At 38.5% G+C, this 22219-nt stretch overlaps 3 protein-coding genes across 23 annotated transcripts in view; 1 reads left to right on the top strand and 2 right to left on the bottom strand.

The window, feature by feature from the left end:
• Positions 1–7515, top strand: part of kcnt1b (potassium sodium-activated channel subfamily T member 1b) — a 105104-nt gene extending 97589 nt beyond the window's left edge. For 14 of the 16 annotated variants that reach the window (XM_022202989.2, XM_051950958.1, XM_051950950.1 and 11 more), the window contains one exon: positions 4333–7515. In XM_022202989.2, the coding sequence (XP_022058681.1) occupies positions 4333–4453 (121 nt within the window). In that variant the 3' untranslated portion in view covers positions 4454–7515. The remainder of the gene's footprint in view (positions 1–4332) is intronic. The other 2 variants (XM_051950957.1, XM_051950954.1) reach the window with 1 other exon arrangement.
• Positions 2345–17262, bottom strand: LOC110957125 (uncharacterized). Of its 2 annotated transcripts, XM_051950962.1 has the most exons (8): positions 16941–17262; positions 16758–16853; positions 14383–14906; positions 14132–14305; positions 10549–10638; positions 10396–10464; positions 9238–10321; positions 2345–2473 (listed from the first exon to the last, which is right to left on the bottom strand). In XM_051950962.1, the coding sequence occupies exons 3-7, from the start codon at positions 14714–14716 to the stop codon at positions 9255–9257; spliced, it is 1734 nt and encodes a 577-aa protein (XP_051806922.1). In that variant the 5' UTR covers positions 14717–14906; positions 16758–16853; positions 16941–17262; the 3' UTR covers positions 2345–2473; positions 9238–9254. The 2 variants fall into 2 exon arrangements, with proteins under 2 accessions (XP_051806922.1, XP_051806923.1); XM_051950963.1 differs by lacking the exon at positions 10549–10638 and having other exon boundaries at positions 16941–17260.
• Positions 17263–18509: 1247 nt separating this feature from the next.
• Positions 18510–22219, bottom strand: part of camsap1b (calmodulin regulated spectrin-associated protein 1b) — a 30477-nt gene continuing 26767 nt past the window's right edge. For all 5 annotated transcript variants that reach the window (XM_051950622.1, XM_051950623.1, XM_022202979.2 and 2 more), the window contains 4 exons: positions 22026–22128; positions 21759–21871; positions 21380–21498; positions 18510–20330 (listed from right to left, as the gene is read on the bottom strand). In XM_051950622.1, the coding sequence (XP_051806582.1) occupies positions 20034–20330; positions 21380–21498; positions 21759–21871; positions 22026–22128 (632 nt within the window). In that variant the 3' untranslated portion in view covers positions 18510–20033. The remainder of the gene's footprint in view (positions 20331–21379; positions 21499–21758; positions 21872–22025; positions 22129–22219) is intronic.

The following is a 22219-nucleotide window of genomic DNA, read 5'->3' as shown; positions in this document are numbered from 1 at the left end:
CATTTTGGACGGACACACTAAACTATGACATTTTTGTCACATTTTGGACGACATACTAAACTATGACGTTTTTTTCTCTCATTTTGGACGACATACTAAACTATGACGTTTTTGTCACATTTTGGACGACAAACTAAACTATGACGTTTTAGTGACATTTTGGACGACATACTAAACTATGACATTTTGTCACATTTTGGACGACATACTAAACTATGACGTTTTTTTCCACATTTTGGACGACACACTAAACTGACGTTTTTGTCACATTTTGGACGACATGCTAAACTATGACTTTTTTTTGGCAATTTTGTTGTTTTTTTGGACGACATACTAAACTATGAAGTTTTGGTCTCATTTTGGGACGACAGACGAAAGTATGACTTTTTTTCACATTTTGGATGACATACTAAACTATGACATTTTTGTGACATTTTGAACAACATACTAAGCTATGACTTTTTTACATATTTTGTACGAAATACTGAACTATGACATTTTGTTCTCTTTTTGGACGACCAACTAAACTATGAAGTTTGGTCTCATTTTGGACGACACACTAAACTGACGTTTTTGTCACATTTTGGACGACATACTAAACTATGACTTTTTTTTGGCAATTTTGTTGTTTTTTTGGACGACATACTAAACTATGAAGTTTTGCTCTCATTTTGGACGACATACTCAACTATGACTTTTTTTTTTACATATTTTGTACGAAATACTGAACTATGATATTTTGTTCTCTTTTTGGACGACCAACTAAACTATGAAGTTTTGGTCTCATTTTGGACGACATGCTAAACTATGACGTTTTTGTCATTTTTTGGTCGACATGCTAAACTATGACGTTTTTGTCATTTTTTGGTCGACATGCTAAACTATGACGTTTTTGTCACATTTTGGACGACATCCTAAACTATGACGTTTTTGTCTCATTTTGGACGACATACTAAACTATGACGTTTTTTTCCACATTTTGGACGACACACTAAACTGACGTTTTTGTCACATTTTGACGACATGCTAAACTATGACTTTTTCTTGGCAATTTTGTTGTTTTTTGGACGACATACTAAACTATGAAGTTTTGGTCTCATTTTGGACGACATACTCAACTATGACTTTTTTTTTTTACATATTTTGTACAAAATACTGAACTATGACATTTTGTTCTCTTTTTGGACGACCAACTAAACTATGATGTTTTGGTCTCATTTTGGACGACATACTCAACTATGAGTTTTTTTTCCACGTTTGGACGACATACTAAACTATGATGTTTTTGTCATTTTTGGACGACATGCTAAACTATGACGTTTTTGTCATTTTTTGGACGACATACTAAACTATGACGTTTTTGTCATTTTTGGACGACATGCTAAACTATGACGTTTTTGTCATTTTTTGGACGACATGCTAAACTATGACGTTTTTGTCATTTTTTGGACGACATGCTAAACTATGACGTTTTTGTCATTTTTTGGACGACATACTAAACTATGATGTTTTGTCACATTTTGGACGACATGCTAAACTATGATGTTTTTGTCATTTTTTGGACGACATGCTAAACTATGACGTTTTTGTCATTGTTTGGACGACATGCTAAACTATGACGTTTTGTCATTTTTGGACGACATACTAAACTATGACGTTTTTGTCATTTTTGGACGACATGCTAAACTATGACGTTTTTGTCATTTTTTGGACGACATACTAAACTATGACGTTTTTGTCACATTTTGGACAACACACTAACTATGACGTGTTTTCCACATTTTGGACGACATACTAAACTATGACTTTTTTTTGGCAATTTTGTTGTTTTTTTGGACGACATACTAAACTATGATGTTTTGTCACATTTTGGACAACACACTAAACTATGACGTTTTTTCCACATTTTGGACGACATACTAAACTATGACATTTTTGTCATTTTTGCACGACATACTAAACTATGACTTTTTTTGTGATATTTTGGACGACACACTAAACTGACTTTTTTTGTGCCATTTTGATGTTTTTTTGGACGACAAACTATACTATGACGGGTTTTTTTTCCATTCTTTTGGACGACATACTCAACCTATGACATTTTATCCACTGTCATGACTGGCTCATTCGGCCACAACAAAAGAAGGAAATGCTCAGAGGGTTTCAGTGAACCAAAACATTATTTATTAATGGAAAACATAAGAGTGGGGTGTGGTGGTTGGGATCAGTAGCGTGTGAGGGTGTGTGGTGGTAGTGGAAAATGTGTAGTGTGTGTTGCCAATGTTAAAACAAAACCCATATATATATAAACCCCCACCGAGTCCTCGACACCCTGGCCACAGCATGGCTTGCTGGCTGGCTTGCTGGAGGTGAGGTGTGGTGTGGAGCTGAGCAGATGCAGCTGGCTTACATAGCCTGGTGCACTTCCTCGGTGTGGCTGGTTAGTTGATTACATCTCCACCCAGCCAGAAACCTGTAAGAAGAGCAGCAGAAGACAAAGGCTCTGGGGCTGTAACACCACATTTAGGATGACATCCGATGACATTTTATTTCTAAGTTGTTTTATGGGCCCTTTGGTTGCTTTCATTCAATTGATGAGTAAAGAAGAAGACAGGAAGGCAGGGAAGACCTGCAGTAAAGGGCCATGAGCTGAAATCGAACCTGTTTATTAGTCACTCTTTCAACCAGTTGAGCTACCTGGGCACCTTTTACCACTTGTTGGACAATATACCAAACTATGACGTTTTATACACATTTCAACGACATATTAAAAAAATGACGTTTTAGTGACATTTTGAACGACATCCTAAACTATGACTTTTTGTTCTCATTTGGGACGATATACTAAACTATGACCTTTTTTTATACATATTTTGGACGAAATACTAAACTATGATGTTTTTTCCACATTGTGGACAACATACTAAACGATAACTTTTTTTTTTTTTACACATATTTGTAAGAAATACTGAACTATGACGTTTTGGTCCCATTTTTGACGACATACTGAACCATGACTTTTTTTCCACGTTTTGGACGACCAACTAAACTATAACATTTTAGTGACATTTTGGATGACATACTAAACTATGACTTTTTTGTGCCATTTTGTTGGTATTTTGGACGACATTTTAAACTATGACGTTTTTTCCACATTTTGGATGTTTTCGTGACATTTTAGACGACATACTAAACAATAACGTTTTTTTCCACATTTTGGACGACATACTAGACAGACTTTTTTTTCATATTTTGGACGAAATACTAAACTATGACCTTTTTTCCACATTCTGGACGTCATACTAAACTAACGTTTTTCCACATTTTGGATGACATACTAATGACATATGACGTTTTGGTCCCATTTTTGACGACATACAGTACTATGACGTTTTAGTGACATTTTGGACAAACAAAAAAAGAAAACGACAAAAAAGCTAAATTTTCTATCTATATTTTCTACTGTCAGGGAAAGGATTTAGGACTTTAAAAGCACAAACCAGCCGCCTTCAGAACGGCTTCTTCCTCACAACTGTTGCCTCCATCACACCTTACAGTCTATTCAAACTGTTGCTGATTGCTCGACGTTCCCAACAAATTCCATTGGATTTACACAATGACAAATAAAAGCTTCAGTCTCTCTTTGTGTATTTTAAAATATACCTGTGTATGTTTGGACGACGCCTGAATCAAGAGCTAAGTTTTGTCAAGAATGTACGTTTTTAACCCTCCTCTCGTCCTGTGGGTCAAAACTGACCCGTTTTGAAGTTTGAAGACGTGGAAAAACATATATATATATTCACAGTGAAACTTCTGATGTCCACATTTTCGGGAAATTTTTGAACATTTTTGGTGGAATAAAAGATGTTAAAAATATTTCTTAAGAACATTCACCAAAAAAATCATTCAAAAAAAGATTATTTTGTGAATGTTCTTAAAAAACGAAGAAAAGAAAAGTTTTACTGATGTACATGTCATCACTTTAGATATTTTTAGGATTTCTTTTTGGAATATTTTACTGTTTTTTTTTAAATATATATATTTACAAGAATTGTCTTGCCAAATTTTGGGGATTTTTTAAAAATAAAACTTAAGGGGAATTTTTAAGGAATTATTGGAATTTTCTTCCTGAAGGTTTTGAAAATTTTCAGAAATTTTGTTGCTTAATTTTTGGATTTTTCAGACAAGGAAACAATATTTTTTGGTACCCGTAAATGAGAACAACAGGAAGGTTCAAAGTCTTTCTGCCCAGGTTTTAATCTAGATTTTTCCATTTAAAGTTAATCCTAATTTCCTGCCTGTCGCTCTCTAACATTGCTTTCGTCGGTGCAGGTACATTATCCGGTCCGACCCGCTGGCTCATGTGCCGGAGGACTCCCAGGTGGGTCAGGCTCGCAGCGGCAGACACCAACAGGACTTTGGCACAGAGACGAGAGACGAGACTCACCTCTGAAACCCCCACCGAGTCCTCGACACCCTGGCCCTTAACCTCTGAGCCCCGCCGGGCCGACAGTTCTGGTTCCGCAGAAGAGGGACTTGAGAACAGCTGTCCATAGTGAATGTGCATTACGTATCTTTCTGAAAAGACGGCGCCCAGAGACCTACTGTTTCCCACCGAGCTGCTACAGGAGGATGCATGATGAGTGCCTCGACCCCAACTACCGCAACACACCTCGCAAAAACCGACCCCAACCCAAGAACCAGGCCCTCAATCCTCCCAACCGAAGGACCGAGAGACGATGCGACGTCGTGAGGGGTCTCCGAACAGTTGAAGGAGGGTTTCTGTGCACATACAGGAAATGAAATCATCGCTTCACTGCCCACGTTTCACCCCAGGGTGAAGCTGCCCTTGTGCCATGACCCAGGCCCAAATTCTCTGCGCCGGTTTCTACATAAAAAACTTTAACTCGGGGCAGCTCCACCCTCCTCCACCTCCCAACAATCGTGTTTTCTAAAGACGAGGATAAATGCGTTGAATTTCTACCTTATCAAGCATTTACCGTGAAGTTACAAAAACGTGCACTTTTCTTAATTTATTACCTTAATTTATTCTTTCAGACTTTTATCTGACGGGATTTTTCCTTTTTTCTTTACGAGCACAAACTTTTTTACGGCAAACAGCCATCGTATGTGAATATACGCGCCGTAGTGGCACCTTGATCAGCCATGTTAGCATTTCTTTCTCTGTTTTGGAACTTTGGTTGTGATTATTATTGGAAAAAGTGAATATTGTTAATTTATACCACTACTATAAGTGTCCCAAATCATGTCTACTCTACTGTACGTGCCATTTTGTTTACTCTATTACTTTGTAAATACGGTTAAATTATTTGCACATTACGTGCCACGCTGCATATATTCTACTCTATATTTTGTGAAATCAGTGTTCATTAGTTTAGGACCTGACCGAAACGTCTTCAGATGAAGCAAAGAAATACCAAAAGAAAACCGTTAAATGTAGGATACATCGGTAAAAATGATGAATTAAGCTATCATTCAGAAGTTACTTTTGCTACAACACACTACTTCATTTTAATTCATTTATTTACAGTTTTATAAGCTGCTTTTTTATTTTATATTTGAATGTTCTTTTTCTTATATTCTTGTTTTTATTTATAGCTGCAGTATCAGTTCATTTTTCAAGTGTAAAGTAAGCACATTTTCAGTAATAGTTATGAAGTATGCTTTCTTGAGAATTAGATGACGCCACTCTCTCATGAACTAGCTGACGATTAGCTTAGCTTAGCATAAAGGTGGAGCAAATGGAAGCGGGTGAAAGTGGCTAGTAGGGCTACAAGCTAGCAATTATTGTCACTGTTGATTCATTTATTTTCTTGAATAATCTTTTGGTTTGCTGTAAGAAAGTGTCAGAAAATGGTGAAAAATGTCAATTAGTGTTTCACAACACCAAGATGGCGTCTTCAATAGTCTTGTCCAATCCTTAAATTTATTCATGTTATTGTCACAGAGGAAGAAAGAAACCACATTTGTTCACATTTAAGAAGTTGGAATTAGTAAATTTAGACTTTTTCCTTTCAAAAGAATCACAAAAACTGATTAATTGGTTATGAAAATAGCTGCCGATTCATTTAACAGTTGACAAATAATCGATCAATTGCAGCTCCACAAGCAAGCGGCTTCGCTAAAGCTTGCTGCTTATTTTTTAACATGCAAGTTGTTTAATCAGTGCAAAAATATCAAAGTTGTGCACTTTTCTCAAGACAAATCAAGCAGACCATGCTAGCTGTTTCCCCTTGCTTCTAGTGTTTATGCTAAGATAAGCTAACTGTATAAATGCTTCATATTTGCTGTTAGACAAGAGAGTGGTGTTAAAGTTCTTGTCTAACTCTCAACAAGAAAGCAAATACTTTAATTTTTCTTTTAAGAAACAATAAATTAAATATCAGTAGACTTATTAAATTCTACTATCAGTATCAAGCTAAAAAGTCCAGGATCGGTCAGGTTTTCTAGTGTTTCTTCTTTTAACTTGAATCCATTTGAAGCTAAGCATTTGTCCATTGTGATTTTCCAGTTCCATAAACTTTGAGTTGCAGTACGACTGGTAGCAGAATAGTTTTGCACAGATATCGACAGGCGCAGTCGAGCCTGCATCTATCCTTTAATGTAACTTCCAACTTTATTTTTTGGAACGAGCTGAAAATGAAGTGCTCTCCTCTCTGAAGTGTACAGACGGCGTCAGTATTCAATCCTGAGTTTTGCTTCACTGTAAATAGAAACTTTATATATTCTTTGGTCGTTTTCTTTTCGGTCTCTTTTGTCCGATGAAAAGGGAAAGAGGACTTGAACTATTTTTGCACTAAGCTCTGTGGGGATGTCGAGAGCAGAACAGCAAGACCCTTTAATCTGAATCTGTGGCAAAAACAAGTATTCAACCATTCCTACGAAGTGATGACGGTCAAACATGCAGTAATTTATCATGCATTTGTGGTTCTGGTTAATTTCTCATACATCAAAGAAATGAAGTAAACTAAGATGGATTGTTTATTTTCTATTTGCCAAAACTGTTATTATTTTTCATGGTTTACAGTGTAGGTTAAGTCCCACTGCGGTGATTTTTTTTTGCTCAGTGGCCCCTCAGAAGTGTCAGTTTACAGGGCAGGATGGTTTAGCAGTGAAAAATGTGAGGATACAATCAGTGTGCAGATGTACTCATCGTCCTCGCTCCAGAACTAGTTCACGTCACACCTCCTGATCTACTTACAATAATACCACAAGGGGCATGTTAACACTTAAAAAATAGAAGCATGTTTTGATATACAAGCTTGCCAAGAACAAGACATTTTGTACATTTAGCAGGACGCGATGTCCCACGGCTAGAAAAACCCCATAATCCAGTCGACTGCTTGCAAGTTGGAGCCATTATTTGATACTGTGTATTTATATGAATGGAACGTGCATGTCGTCTTGGTGTTTATCAAGAGCCTACGTACTATGTTTACCTCCACTTTATGTTTTTAAATCATTGTCAAAATAATAAAAACAACAAAGGGTGGATCCATTTTGTACTATTTCTTACGAGAAGTGTTGTTCTCCACATACAGAATATGAACAAATAAATGCTGCATGCAGCCAGTTATAATGAATGAAAAATCATGTTTTTATTTCCTTTGTTTTCATTTCATCAGGGTGCTATTGTTTTAGCTACACTTTCTTGGCGCTATTGAGGTGAGAAGATCAATACCAAACACGACTACACTTTAACCCGAAGTTACACTGTTAGCTTGCTAGCCTGGCTATTAAGCTAAGCTAACAGGTAAAAAAATGGCACTATTTTGATGAGAAGATTGATATCAGACTCATAGCTACACTTAAATGTGAAGCTACACTATTATCTTGCTAGCCTGGCTATTAAGCTAAGCTAAAAGGTAAAAAAAATAGTGCTATCAAGACAAGAAGATTGATACCACACTCATGACTACACTTAAGTATGAAGCTACACTGTTAGCTTAGCCTAATAACCAGGCTAGCAAGCTAACAGGTAAAAAATGGCACTATTGAGATGAAAAGATCGATTCCTTACTCTTGACGAGACTTAAAAATGAAGCTATGTCATTACCTTAGCTTGCTAGCCTGGCTATTGAGCTAAGCTAAAAGTAAGAAGTGGAGACGAGAAGAACGATACCACACTCATGATTATACTTAAATATGAAGCTACATTGTTAGCTTGCTAGCCTGGCTATTAAGCTAAGCAAACAGGTAAAAAAAAATGGCACTACTGATATGAAAAGATCAATACCATACTCTTGACTACACTTAAATATGAAGCTACAATGTTAGCTTGCTAGCCACACTGTGTGCGTGCTAGTCTGGCTATTAAGCTCAGCTAACAAATTAAAAAAATGGCACTATTGAAACAAGAAGATCAATACCACCCTCATGACTACCCTTAAATATAAAGCTATATTGTTAGCTTGCTAGCCTGGCTATTGAGTTAAGCTAACAGGTTAAAAAAAAGGGTTACTAGCACTTCTAAAAGCTAATTTATTACATTCTTACATACTTATTTTTATCACTACACAAACAGAGTAAAAAGGACTAATTGTGGCTTTCTAGGACAAATTTTAGTTTTATTTTCATTTAATCAGAGTGCTGTTATTTTAGCGACACTTTCTTGAGGTGATTGAGACATGAAGATCGATACCACACACGATTCCAGTTAAATATTAAGTCACATTGTTAGCTTAGCATACTAGCCAGACTATAAAGCTAAGCTAAAAGGCGGAAAAAAATTGGTATGCCAAAACTTCTAAAGCTCCTATATTACCATATTTCAGCTTGTTATTTTAAACACCTGTGAGGTGGGAAGGATTATCTCAGCAAAGCAGAAGTGCTCACTATCACAGATTTAGACAGATTTATGAACAATATTCTGAGTTCATCTCATAAAAAATGGGAGCAAAAACAAAAGTGTTGCGTTTATATTTTTGTTGAATGTATATCAGTTAAACTTCTAATATTTTCTTTAAGAACATTCAGAAAAAAAACAAAATCAGCGATTTTTCGGCTGATTTTTTTTAATGAATGTTCTTAAAGAAACATTTTTTTTTACATTTAAAAAAAAAGTAACAAAAAAATCTTGAAAATTTGGACGTTTTCATTGTAAAAATAATTTTTTTTTCCAAATTTTCAAACTTTAAAACGGGTCAATTTGACCCACAGGGCGACAGGCAGGTTGATGTGTAAGATTCACTTTCTCTACAAAAAAAAAAAAAACACCTTTATCGACATCTGTTTTATCTCCGCTGCTTGTTGGCCTGCATCTGCCTCCACCTCTCTCTGGTCCAGCGGCCGTTGTTCTGAGAGACCTCGTGCAGCAGGTCCATGAAGGCGTACTCGTTTCCCGACAGCAGCGTTTCGTCGTCGGGTGAAGCTCCACCGGACGGAGGCTTGGATCCTGCAGCAGCAGCAGCTCTGGTTTCAGCTCTACGTCTGCTGGTCGCAGCTCGACTCGGTTCTTTCCTCACGTCTGATTTGCTGCTGCTCTCCTGTGGAGGATCTTCTACAGGTTTCAGGTCTTGGGTTTGACTCTTTTGGGCTTTATTAGTGGCTTCCTGGAGCTCTGGTTCCTTCTTTAGCTGCTCTGAGGCATCATGGGAGTTCATATTTGTTTCCACTTCCTGCTCCATCTCCATCTTCTCTTCACCTGGGAACTTCTTGGTTATGTTTTGTGCCTCGAAAATGTAGCCATCACCTTCCTCCCCCTCCTCCCCCTCTTCTTCTTTTTCTCTCATTTTGCATCTTTCCTGCCACTGAGCTGCAGTCGGAGGCCAGGTGGAGGTCCTCCCCATCACTTTTCCCATCTTTGTTCCCTGACTTTCTGTGGATTCTTCATCAGGACTTTGTTTGTTCCGGTTGGTTCCGATGCTCAGATAAGGAACTACACAAAGATCGTCTACATTCCTACTAAGTTCCACTGTCTTCTTACTTTTCTCCATTATGTCTGTGGTGTTTGTGAGATTTTCTGTCTGACTTCCTCCTTCTTCTTCTGCTCCACTTTGATCCACCACTTTCTGCTTCCGCTCATCTCGGTTTTCTGTTTTCTCACTTTGTAAAGTCACCTGATCTTTCCCAGAAACACAAAAATGAGACGTGAGGATGACTGCATTTGCCGACTTCGCTCTGACTCCGGTAAAAGATTTCCTCCAACCCTCCTCCAGGTCTCCGCTCAAGCCGTCTTCTTCTTCCAGCTTCTTCTTCTTCTCTTCTGTCGGACGTACGGGCGTCACGGTTTTGTTTTGGCGTTTCCGTCTGCGATGCAAAGCCAGGAAACCCACCACAAACAGCAGCACGCACAGGACCACTGCAGATGAGCAAGAGATCTTTAATTCAGGGTTCTACTTGTGAGAAATTTGCAAAAAAGAATGAAAAACTCACCGATTACAGCAGAAAATATGCAGACGATATTTGTGTCTGGTGGGGGCTGTGATGAAGAAGCTGCAGGAACTAGAAGGAAAAGATGAAACATGGATTTGTATGTTATTTTGGAATGTAAATATCCAACAGGAAGAGGAGAAGAATCAAATATACCAGTCGGCCCTGTAGGTTTAGAAGGAAACTTGGTTGGTTGAGGGTGGATGGAGGAGCTTGTACCTGACAGAGGTGACGTCACATGGGATCCTGAGAAGAAGCATGGACAAACTGAACAACAAAAGTCCTAAATGTTATATCTAAACACCATCTGAGAATTTTGGGGCTTCTCAAGAGGCAAAATTGAGCAGAATTTCAAAGAAGTGAAATGTATGAAGAGTGAGTTCTGACTATACACTACTGTTGAAAAGTTTGGGATCACTTTGAAATGTCCTTATTTTTGAAAGAAAACCTTTTTTTCCCCCAGTCAAGACAGAAATACAATCTAGACATTGTTAAAATGACTAATTTCTCATGGACTATCTCCATAGGGGTACAGAGGAACATTACCAGCAACCATCACTCCTGTGTTCTAATGCTACATTGTGTTAGCTAATGGTGTTGAAAGGCTAACTGATGATTAGAAAACCCTTATGTTAGCATGAAATTGCCTCGGTGACACAAAACATTTAAATGATAGCGTATATGTTCATGACATCTAGGCATTTGTCATGTTTCTGTGGCGCCACCTGCAGGTCAAACATCAACAGTTCCACTCCAAGTCAAGGAGTGATTTTTTTTTAGTGCATTCTGGAGTTTTGGTGGTTTAAATCAAACATGCTGCATCCACTGGACAAGAACATGACATACAAATATAGACAACAGGAGGATATTTCCACATATGAGAGAATCTGTACAATATCAACAACACTGACATATAATTCTTGTTTTTTTATTTGTCCCTCTATTTTTGCACTTTGCTGCTGTAACAGAATTCCTCAAGCCTATAATCATATCTTATTAAAAGAGCTCTTTCTGTCTGAGTTGGAGGTTTACGAATAAGATGCAAATTCCAGAAAAACAAATACTTTTAACCAAATATTTTTAAAAACATGAATATTTGTACTTTTTTCTCACATGGACTTACACCTCCAGTATGTAGATCTTGTTCTGCATTTCTTTTTTGCCTAACTGGTATTTGCAAAGTCAGTATTTACATAAATAATGTCCTAATTTAACAAGAAAAAGTTCTAGTATTAAATTAAGATGGGTATAATTTAATAGGGAAAACTAATATTAATGAGTGATGCAAAATAATGTTACAGTTCACATGAAATATTGGAAGAAAATGACAAAAGGTTTTAGAATTTTCTCATCAATAGTGGCCCAAAAGTGAAAATTTATTCTAAATATGCAATCAGATAAAACCTGGATTAAGCGCCTAAAATAAAATGCTTCATATAATTAAACATGAAAAATGTGGAAAAGATGTTCGAGCAGAAACTGAACTTGTCCTGAATTAAGATCTTCCAAATAAAAACTAAGCACTACCCTTTTTAAAACTTGAGAATGAGAGTATAAACTGTTCTACAAATGACCACATGGTGGTGCTGTTCACAAAAAATCTATTTGTTCCAATGCATTTCACAGTATAAAAATTTGTTGGTTCATTTTCGCAATAAAAAGACACCATAAAACTATATTTATGTCATTAGATTTAATTTTTATGGCCGATGTTTGCAAAAATAAATGAAGAAAAATACATTTAGGAAAAAAGGGGAGTAATTTTGTGAGTTTTTATGCCAAATGAGGGAAGTGGGTGGCCTTAAATTGAAGGTTTTACCAACAACTGTGTTATTATCAGGGGTTTTATGAGATTAAAAATGAACTAAAGCAGTCTCAGGAGTTGACAGCTGATAAGTTATGAAGAAACAGAAACCATCCGCTTGAAAGCAGAGTTTGAAAATCAACACACAAGTTTGTGGTTTTGACTGACTAGGATTTTAGTATCTAATATTGTTCATGATATTAGTAATGACAGTCTAAAAACGAACAAAACCAAGGTGAGAAGAACCGAATGTACCAGAGTCTGAAGCAGACGTAGTGCCTGACGCGACACTATCAGTGGGTTTGGGTTGGACAGAAGTTTCTAATGATGAAAGTGTTGCTGAAGAGAACGACAGATACACAAACAACAAATTAAAAATGTAAAAAATGTCAAACATCAAATAGAAAATTTTGATTGAGACGAGAAGAGCCTCATGTACCGGTGGCAGTGGAGATTGTTGGTGCTTCAGTGGGTTTGGGGTGGACTGAGGATTCAGTTTTTAATGTTGGTCTTGATGAAGGAGTTGTCACAACTTCTGATGCAAGAAACAGAAGTAGTGAACGAAAGTTTAAACACATTTGGAAAGATCCTTCTGAGATCGATTACAGGTCTTCTGGTAATATAACGAAATCTGCTGGGTCAAAAATATACATACAGCAACTAAAATGACAAGTTTTAGAGATGTGGAAAGTTGTGTTCATCACATGTTCTTAGTGGAATCTTCTCACGAGAGATTACGATTGACTACAGCTGGTGACTCCTCTGACAGAATTTAAATAAAGACATTTAAACACTCAGTACTCTCAGTCAAAAACACTACAATGGGAAAATCAGGGATGTCCAGAGAGATCTGAAGTCAAGAAAGTCACTTGGAGCCATTTTAAAGCAGCTGCAGGTCCCAAAACCATCTGTTTGTAGGTATAAAGTTCATGTTCCAGTTGGGTCACTGCCACAATCAGAAAGAAAACACAAGCTATCGCCTGCTGCTGAGAAACAGTTGATCAGGATGCTCAGAGTCAACCAAGTATCACCAAAAAGCAGATCTGCAATGAATTAGAAGACGCTGGAACACCGCTATCCACATCACCACTGGCTGTTCTTCCTCTAGAAATGGCACCTTAAGACTCACCTAAAGTTTGTTGCTGATCACATGGACAAAGAAAAGGTCTTCTGAATGAAACTTCTGTGGTCAGATAAAACTAAAATTGAGCTATTCGTCCACAATGACTAGAAATATTTTGCAGGCGAAAAAATGAAGCCTTTAACCCCAAGAACACCAAGCCTACTGTCAAGCCTGGTGGTGGTGGTATTATGCTCGAAATGAAGGAGGATTACCTCCATATTGTTCAGGAAAACCTAACATCATTGGCCAGAAGGTTTGGTTCTGGACCTAGCTGAGTGTTTCAACAAGACAATGATCTCAAATTCACATGAAAAGGGCTAAAGAAATGAATAAATTAGGATAGAATAAAGGTTTTCCTGACTAGAACTGTGTGGGCTGTGACGAAGAAACAAGTCTGTGTCGGAAAGCCAACAGATGTAGTTGAGCTGCACCAATTCTGTCTGAAAGAGCAGTTAAGGATACAACCAGAAGCATGTGGGCGGCAACCAGCAGGACCAGGTCGATGTGAAAATGTATTGACGTATGCAGATTTTTGACCCAGCAGATATGTAAATATTTCCAGAAGATCTTTAATAAATCTATGAAAGAAACAAAATGACAGACTGAAAGATTATTTTTTATGACAAAGATACATGAGTTTCAATGAGTGCATTATTAAAAATTAGGAGTTACAGGCGTTACTGGAAGCTCAGGATGATATACATGGTCTTTACCGGGTATGTAAACTTTTGTTCAGGACCGTATGAAGCACCAACTGTTTACGTAAAAACATCCTCAATGTAAAGGTGAAGAAAGTTGTTTGGCAGATGTACCAGTGGATGCAGGGCGTGTTACTGGTGCATCAGTGGGTCCAGGGTCACTTCTTGGTGATTCAGGTGAAGATGTCGTACAGACCGACACGTTCCAAACAGGTCGTCCCTTCAGAGACGGTGGAGTCTCACAGGTCACGTCCATCTGTCTGTCCAGCAGAGATCTGCTCCGTAGCTCTGAGGACAGAAGCAGCTTCAGGTTTATAAATGTTCTGCAAACTCACTATTTGCTATTTGAGTGACGTTACACAAACCTTTCAGGAAGTCGACAAAGTCTTGGACTCCGCATGAACAGTCCCAGGGGTTCCCGTCCAGTCTGATCCTGGTGGAGTTTAGAGACCTGAAGACTTGGGGTGAGACTCGAGTCAACCTGTTCTCAGACAAGTCCAACTCAGCCAACATGGTCAGGGAGCTGAAACTCATAACACCAATCATTCTGATTCTGTTCTTATTCAGTCGCAGAGTTTTCAGGTTGACGAGTCCGTCAAGCATGAACTTGGTGACAACTTCAAATAGATTTTGTGTCAGACTGATCTCAGCGAGGACAGAAGGATCTCCAAACCAGCCTGGGCTCGTCTGTGACAACATGTTCCCATCTAAACTGAGATTTCTGAGATTAGGAAGCGAGCTGAAGGCGGATTCTTCGATTGCTGTGATGCCGGCGTTGTTGAAGGTGAGCTTGGTAATGTTGATGAGGCTGTCACTGTGGAACACCGTGGAGTTGATCTCTCCAACATTTTAGGGAACATCACCAGAGTGGAACAACCAGGGTCAAAATCTAATGGACAGAAGAACAAGTTTTATTTCCAAATCTAAATAAATCTGAAACCACATCTGTCAGTCCTGCAGCAGATGGTCTGATCTCAGCATCATGAGTCAGTCTGGGATTAGATGACCAAACAAGGCGAGAAGAACAGAACAAGTTCTCGAAAACATTTGGAACATCCTGCCTGCTTAAAACTGTAAACTAAAGGTCACAGCAAGTTTTGATTGAACCCTTTGAACCCCAAAACCCCCCAACAGCTCTGAAAGGTATGCTTTTTTAATAAAATCCTAAAATAAATACAATAAAAATGCCAAAATGACACTATACAGTTCAAAAGTGGAGAAAACACTTAGAAATGTCCTGATTTTTGAAAGAAAAGCAGTTTTTTCAATGAAGATGACATTAAATGAATCATAAATCCAGTCTAGACATTGTTAATGTGGTAAATGACTATTCTAGCTGGAAACAGATGATTTTTAACGGAATATCTCCATAGGGGTACAGAGGAACATTTCCAGCAACCATCACTCCTGTGTTCTAATGCTACATTGTGTTAGCTAACGGTGTTGAAAGGCTAACTGATGATTAGAAGACCCTCGTTATGCTAGCACATGAATAAAATTGTGAGTCTTCATGGAAAACATGAAATTGCCTGGATCAACAGTAGTGCATGTCAACTAAAAACTGTAAAAACAAAGAAAAATTGGATTTTTAACTTTCCAGCAGATGTGAACAGCTCATCTGGAACAGGGTGTTCGGTATGAAAATCATTGATCATTTCTTTAACTACAGGTCCCATTTTAAAACTCACGAAAAATAACTCATTTGCTCTGTAAAAATACTGTGCTCCTCGGCACAACCAACCGTGAATGTATTAGTGACTCAGCTGCAATAAACAGTCACATAATAATTTAGGGACTTTTCTGCTGAACTGCAGACTGTGTTTACATACAGCAGACAACTGTAGAAACAATAGTAAATCTTCTGTATTATGTAGCCACAATTGCAATTCAACATCTGTCGTTTTCTTATGCGGACTGCTGGCACAATAACTTCCTTAAGGCATTGTAACTTAGTTTTACAGCATAGAAGACGTTTTTATCCTTCTCTACTTCGTCATGGTTGTGCTGTTTCCATAAAGGTGCAGGACTTTAAATTGTCGTGAAAAATTAGCTCACAGTTAACAAAAATGTGACAGCATAAAAAAAAAAAAAACAACAAACACACAAACTGAGTTTAACTCTATGGAGCCCAGCATGGCGTCGGCACTATGATTGCATATTTCATTTTTTAATGGTAGATTTGAAACCAGATAAAGAGAAATCGATATTTCTTTTGCATACGAGTTACGCTAACATAGCACACATTCACCAGGTCTCGGAGCGCTTTTTCATTGCAGTGATGGGTTTGTAGAAATACACAACAAAAGCGCACATAAAAAAATCTTCATAAACGAGACCGTGGGATGATGTGTAACTTCTTTACATTTACAAATTTGAGGGGATACAGCTACAAAATTTCTATATTTTGAAATATGTGAAATTTTTTTTTAAACGATTTTATGTGTTTTTTAGGTTTATTGCACTTTAAAGCAATTTATCGTAGTAGTTAAGACATGAGTCAATACATATTATGAAAACTTGGGATATAAGGGTTGTACTGATGTAAAGCAAAAAAAAATAAATACTCAAAAATTGCACTACAGTATGTAAAATAAATGGTAGGTCTTAAATGGTTGATTTAGATTTTTCTGTTAGTTGCATTTTGTATGAAGCTACTTTTAGTGCCCAGAACTTTTTCCTTTGCATCAGTGAAGTCTACTTAAACTTCTCCATTAGAGGTTCGAAAATTAAAAGCCCTCACATGATGGGATCTCCTGGCAGATCAGAATCGTTGCCTCTCTGTAACAAGGTCGACTCAGACGCAGACCTGACAGCAGCAAAACAAGAGCAGCCACACCTGTGGAGAGGCAGATCAGCAACATTAGCTCCAGCTTCATCATTTTCCACCCACAGCACGAGCAAGAAAACCCAAGCACACACTTACCCCTCATGGTGAAAAACGAAGGATGCAGCTCCACAACTCAACTCTCGAGTGACGGTTTATGAAGTTTGGTAGTCGTATGATCACCCGAACTACCAGAAACACGGTTGCCATGACAGACGGACGTTAGTCGCGGTTGTGATGTGATGGCGTTGGAGCCGCTGTTCCAGTTGGTTGGTGGAGTGTGAGGCAGTTTGAACCAGGGGAGGCCTCGAGATGTTTTGACAACTTAAGTCGCTTAACCCTCGTGTCGTCCTGCGGGTCAAAATTGACCCGTTTCAAAGTTTGGAAATGTGGGAAAAAATATATTTTCCACAGTGAAACGTCTGATGTCCACATTTTCAACCTTTTTGGGAAATCTTTAAACACAAAAAGAAATATTTAAGAACATTCACATAAAAATCAACCAAAATCCAGCGAAATTCGCTGGATTTTGGTTGATTTTTATGTGAATGTTCTTAAAGAAAACACTAGAAGTTTTACTGATAAATATGTAATCACTTTAGATATTTGTAGGATTTTTTGGGAAGATTTTTACTCATTTTTTAAAAATATTTGCGAGAATTTTGTTGCCCGATTTGGGGGATTTTTTTAAAAAAAATAAAACTTTTAAAGGAAATTTTTAGAGAATTATTTGAATTTTCTTTGTGAAGTTTTTGCAAATTTTTTAGAAATTTCTGGAATTTTTTGCTGAATTTCTGGATTTTTTTCAGACAAGGAAACAGTATCTTTTGGTGCCTGTAAATGAGGACAACAGGGGGGTTAAATTAGAAACCGCCGAGTCATGCTGGGTGATGCGGTTTCTTCTTTTCTCGGAGAAAAATTAACATTCCAGTGCAAAGATGCAGCATCGTGGCAATCCAATAAACCAAAACAAACAAAAACAGTGACGTGTTGTCATGTAAAGACTAAAATCAGTGCGGCTGGCAAAAGGAAAACAGTGAGTCCCACAAATGGACAAATCAAGCCGTGAGAGAAACAGAAAATGAAAAACGTGACTTTTATTCACTTGAAAATTTATTCTGTTTCAGTGCTTCCATTTTAAAATAAATAGATGGCATGGGATCAAAGATAAAATCAACAAGGATGAAAAGTACACTAGTGTAACAAAAAAGAAAAACAAAAAAAGGTGACCAAATGCCAATACAATCTTTTAGTGAACATAAAAATACACTCTCATACAATTAAAGATCTACCACCCTCCCTCCCCTCCCGTAAAATGCAGCAAAAACGAGAAATCAAGTATTGTTTTTGGAGACAGCAGTAGTATCATATCAGTGGAGGCCCCTTCAGTTTTATTCTATTCAAATCCTAGTGTCTGGTTTTAGTTTCCACACTTACTTTTCGGAGCGCACAACAGCAGTGTTAAGAATTAGTTTGCTTTTCTTTTTATGCCCGTTCATAAAAGGTACAAATAACCCCCCAACAAACAGAAAGTAAAGTGCTCGTGCAACACTTCTGGTTGTTCTCGAGGCCAACAGATGTTTTTTTTTTTTTTAAAAAAAAAGCACTTTGATTTTGGGGGAAATAACAAAAAAAAAAAAACGACAGAAGAGAAGAGAGACGACGTGGCAGTGTTCGTCAACACCTTGGAGGAATGTTCTTTAATGTCATAGCTGAACCACAGACACCCCGCCTGCCCGCAAACACAAACCCTCCCCTTTGTGAATATATCAAATACTGTCATTCCAACAGGCTCTCCACAATAAGAGCGCGCGGGCCGGCTCTTAGAGATGGCCGACGAAAACACTCAGGGAAGGGGGGGGAGAGAGGAGGTTACGAGGGGAGAGGAGGGGAGGAGGGGGGAGAGAGAGAAGTCACATTGCATGAAAGAAGCCGCTGACAAGTGTTCATGAGTGCACCTTTATACAGGACAATTCAAGAGTGCCCAGTGGAGAAAACACAACTAAGCTCTAAACATCAGAGAAATCCCCGTTATGATGAAAACACATAACATCAGCTTTAACTCTATAGCACATTGCTTTAATAATAATAATTAAAAAAGCTAAAATGAAACAGAAAAAAGCATCATTTCTGTACCAAAGCCGATCATTCGCCCTCTTTCGACACCCTTGTGAAACGAAAACAAGGATGTTTCGACAAATAAAAGTATTTAAAATGACCATCATTCATGTTTTTTTTTTTGTTGCTTTTCTTTTTGTTTTTGCGATACACATATCCAGTGCTACACGATCAGCATCTAGTTTTAAAAAGCGGGTTGAATAAACAGACGATAGTACCACGATGCGTGAAAAGGCCAACGGATGTCCGAGGGAGACCTGAGGATGAGGAGCTCCCCCGAGACAAAAGAAGAAGACAGTTTAGAGCAGCAGGTTTTTTTTTTGTTTGTTTTGTTTTTTTGGAGATCCCTGGTGAGGCAAAAATCGGCAATGCCAGCCTGATTCGACAGATTCGACAGTTCACGCAGGAAGAGATTGTTGTTGCTGGGGGCGGCCGAGCTGAGCCCCCGACAGTCCTAAAGGGTTGTAACAAAGGTCCCTTGGTTCAGATTTTTTTTCTGAAAAGAGCAACGGAAACTCTCCCCCTCCGATGTCTCCCAAATTTTGTCCAAAAAGAGAGAGGCATCCCCAGAGAGAAAGGGAAGGATTTTTAGTCCTGCAGCTGAGCTCTCAACCATGACAGTGCCGAACTAATAAATACTTCATGTAGAAAAGAACATCCATCACGTATGACAGGAGGAGGAAAAAAACAATGCCACATGCTCGAGTTGTGGTTCTAAAAAGTAAAAAAAAAACGATAAAGAGTAGCCTAAAATAAACCTGAACAGATCGCACTGAGATCACAGAGAAGAAGCGAGAATTCAGCCGGCATTTCCTCTTTTTGTTGCAAGCACCAGTCCACCTGTGAACCACACACACACATTCATACATTCACACACACACACACACACACACACATACCTATTCCCTTGTTTGCGCCTTGGTCCGCCCACATGTCCATAGATGTGGGGAAGTAGGTCTCCGGAACAAGCTTGGCTGTGGGCATCAATGCAGTCTATTCAGGAAAACAAGCACGATGGGGGGTTAAGATGATTCGGATGAGGGTCGGAGGAGGGGCTTCGGATAATCCCGCCCGCTATTTCCCGCTTTTCTTTGGCACAGCGCTTCTCTTGGCCTGCCACAGGTGGTTGTGGATGGTCAGGGCGTCCACGCTGACCGACACAGTCTTGGCAGGGATGACGGTGAACTGCTTCCGGTCCGAGCTGTACTTGTACAGCTTGTCGATCATCTTCTTGCTGATGCTCTTGGGTCCGGTGCCCGTCAGCTTCTGGATCTCCTCGGTGTCGGGGAAGTACGAGTAGAGCGCCCGGAACTGACAGCCGCCGTCGCGAAACAGGATCATCAGGTGGTTGGACTCGCACTTCTCCAGCTCCTGCCAAGGAAGGAGGCAAAAATGAATTAGAATGATGCTACTTGGGGCACAAATGAAACACTGAGGGACATAAAAGCATTGGGACTGCTAGATAAAATGATAAAAAGGCAGAAAAAGTAAAGTGGAAAAACTCTCTTTGGTACAATATGAACACATTCTGTAAACTATGAATATTTCGTGCAGTAAATTGGTATCCTTCTACTAGCTAACAAATCTGTGCAATATTAATACTTCTCTCACTACTTCTATTCATGAAAGATGTGCAACACTGTTATTTCTAGAACTAGTACTTCTGCATATTTTGGTTTATTTTTATACTACATTCCTTAAATGTTTGCACCATCGTTGCTGCTCTAACAGCCAAATTTCCCCACTGTGGGATTAATAAAGCCTTATCTTATCTTAACAGACCACTTCCCTACAAATTAAACTTGAAAAAACACCTGGTGCGGTATACTGCTTGGTATTTTTAGCACTGGTGCTGCATAGCTATTGAGTTTCTCCCTTTTCATCTGTGTGCTGATGTTACTTAGCCCCAAGAGAACCAGAGTTCAACCCACTGGTTTACAAGTTGTGCTGTCACAGAAGAGGAAGAAATAATTCCCAGTAAGCTGAGAGGAGCTCATGTTGCTAAGATAGCAGTGAGACAGAAGTTCATGTTAAGGTGGTGCAGACAAAAATCAATCAACAATGTCAAAAATACAGTCGGTGTGAAGCAAAATTGCATCAAGATATAAACACTCTATACTTACATTTCTATTTTACTTAGAACAATACACATTATACATTTAATGCTTATATGTTTCTACTTATGCTTATATTTTTAGGACATTTTTTTCTACTGTAGCGTAAGCAATTTCCCCTCAAGGATCAATTAAGTATTTCTGATTCTGATTGTACATTTTAAAACTTGGAGAAAGGCAAATTTTAACAAACTACTTTTAAGATTTTTAAAAAGAAAATGACTGATGGTGAGGCATATGCTGCACATCAGGTTTACAGTTCACTAAACAGACATAAACTGAGTCCGTGTGCGGCAGAAAACTGACCTCTAGGATCTGGTTCTTCTGGGGTTCGTTGACTTTGCCGGCCAGGCAGCAGTGAGAGATTGCATTGTGGATGATTGGCTTGTTTGACTTGGCGCTGGGCTCCTTAAAAAGTTTGGGACCTGCAGGAGAAAAGCCGGTTAGACAACATTCATGTTATTCAACACATAAAAAGAAAGAAAACAATCATCTGTCAAAGGGTTTCAGATTAATTGTGGCTAAGAAGTTTACTCTAGTAGTCAGTCAGGTAACTACAGTTCTAAAAATGACAAGGAAAACAGTAAAATTGACTAAAAAAACACAACCACAGGTGACTATCGTGGCCAATATCTGTTGATAGATGAGAATAAAAAAGCAAATATAATGAAATGTGTGCACTTACCTGTATATTCAGCCATGGAAGTGATGGAAGATGCAGTGGAACCGTTGTCCCAGTCTCTTTCTGCAGTTCGACTGTTGTTACGACTCCCTGGAAACGACTCCACGGAGTCGCAGCTGCACACAAAGAAACAAACGACAGGTTTAACATGATGGCATTTGTTGAAATTACTGTAAGCGCTTCCAATCTCATACCTTACACTGATACTTCTTAAGCACAAGCTATGACAAACAGCTGTGGAACAACACAAAGAAAACACAATCAGTGTACCGCTGGGAGCCGGCCCCTCCAGAGTTGACGCTGTCGGCCTCGTTGGTCGCTGCAGAAGCCAGAGACAGACTGGAGCCTGACTGGGCGTTGCTCAGGTTGTCAGCTGGAAGAAACAGAGAAAGCGATTTGAAAGATGTTATAAATGTTAGTGCCATTTAAATCCAACTTCTGGGCAGCTGGATGGAAAATACTTT

This window comes from Acanthochromis polyacanthus, chromosome 7, assembly GCF_021347895.1.
Source record: "Acanthochromis polyacanthus isolate Apoly-LR-REF ecotype Palm Island chromosome 7, KAUST_Apoly_ChrSc, whole genome shotgun sequence".
Lineage (NCBI taxonomy): Eukaryota > Metazoa > Chordata > Actinopteri > Pomacentridae > Acanthochromis > Acanthochromis polyacanthus.
The sequence above is the reverse complement of the archived record's forward strand: the minus strand, read 5'-3'. Positions and strand labels throughout refer to the sequence as shown.

Bases quoted from the DNA above. Each gene is read 5' to 3' on its own strand.
- LOC110957125 (XM_051950962.1), bottom strand. From the start codon at position 14,716: ATGTTGTCACAGACGAGCCCAGGCTGGTTTGGAGATCCTTCTGTCCTC. The intron at 14,306-14,382 runs GTTTGTGTAACG...TTCTGTCCTCAG, and splicing joins CTTTGTCGACTTCCTGAAAG to AGCTACGGAGCAGATCTCTG. The intron at 10,465-10,548 runs GTATATTTGATT...TTTTCCTTCTAG, and splicing joins TAAACCTACAGGGCCGACTG to TTCCTGCAGCTTCTTCATCA.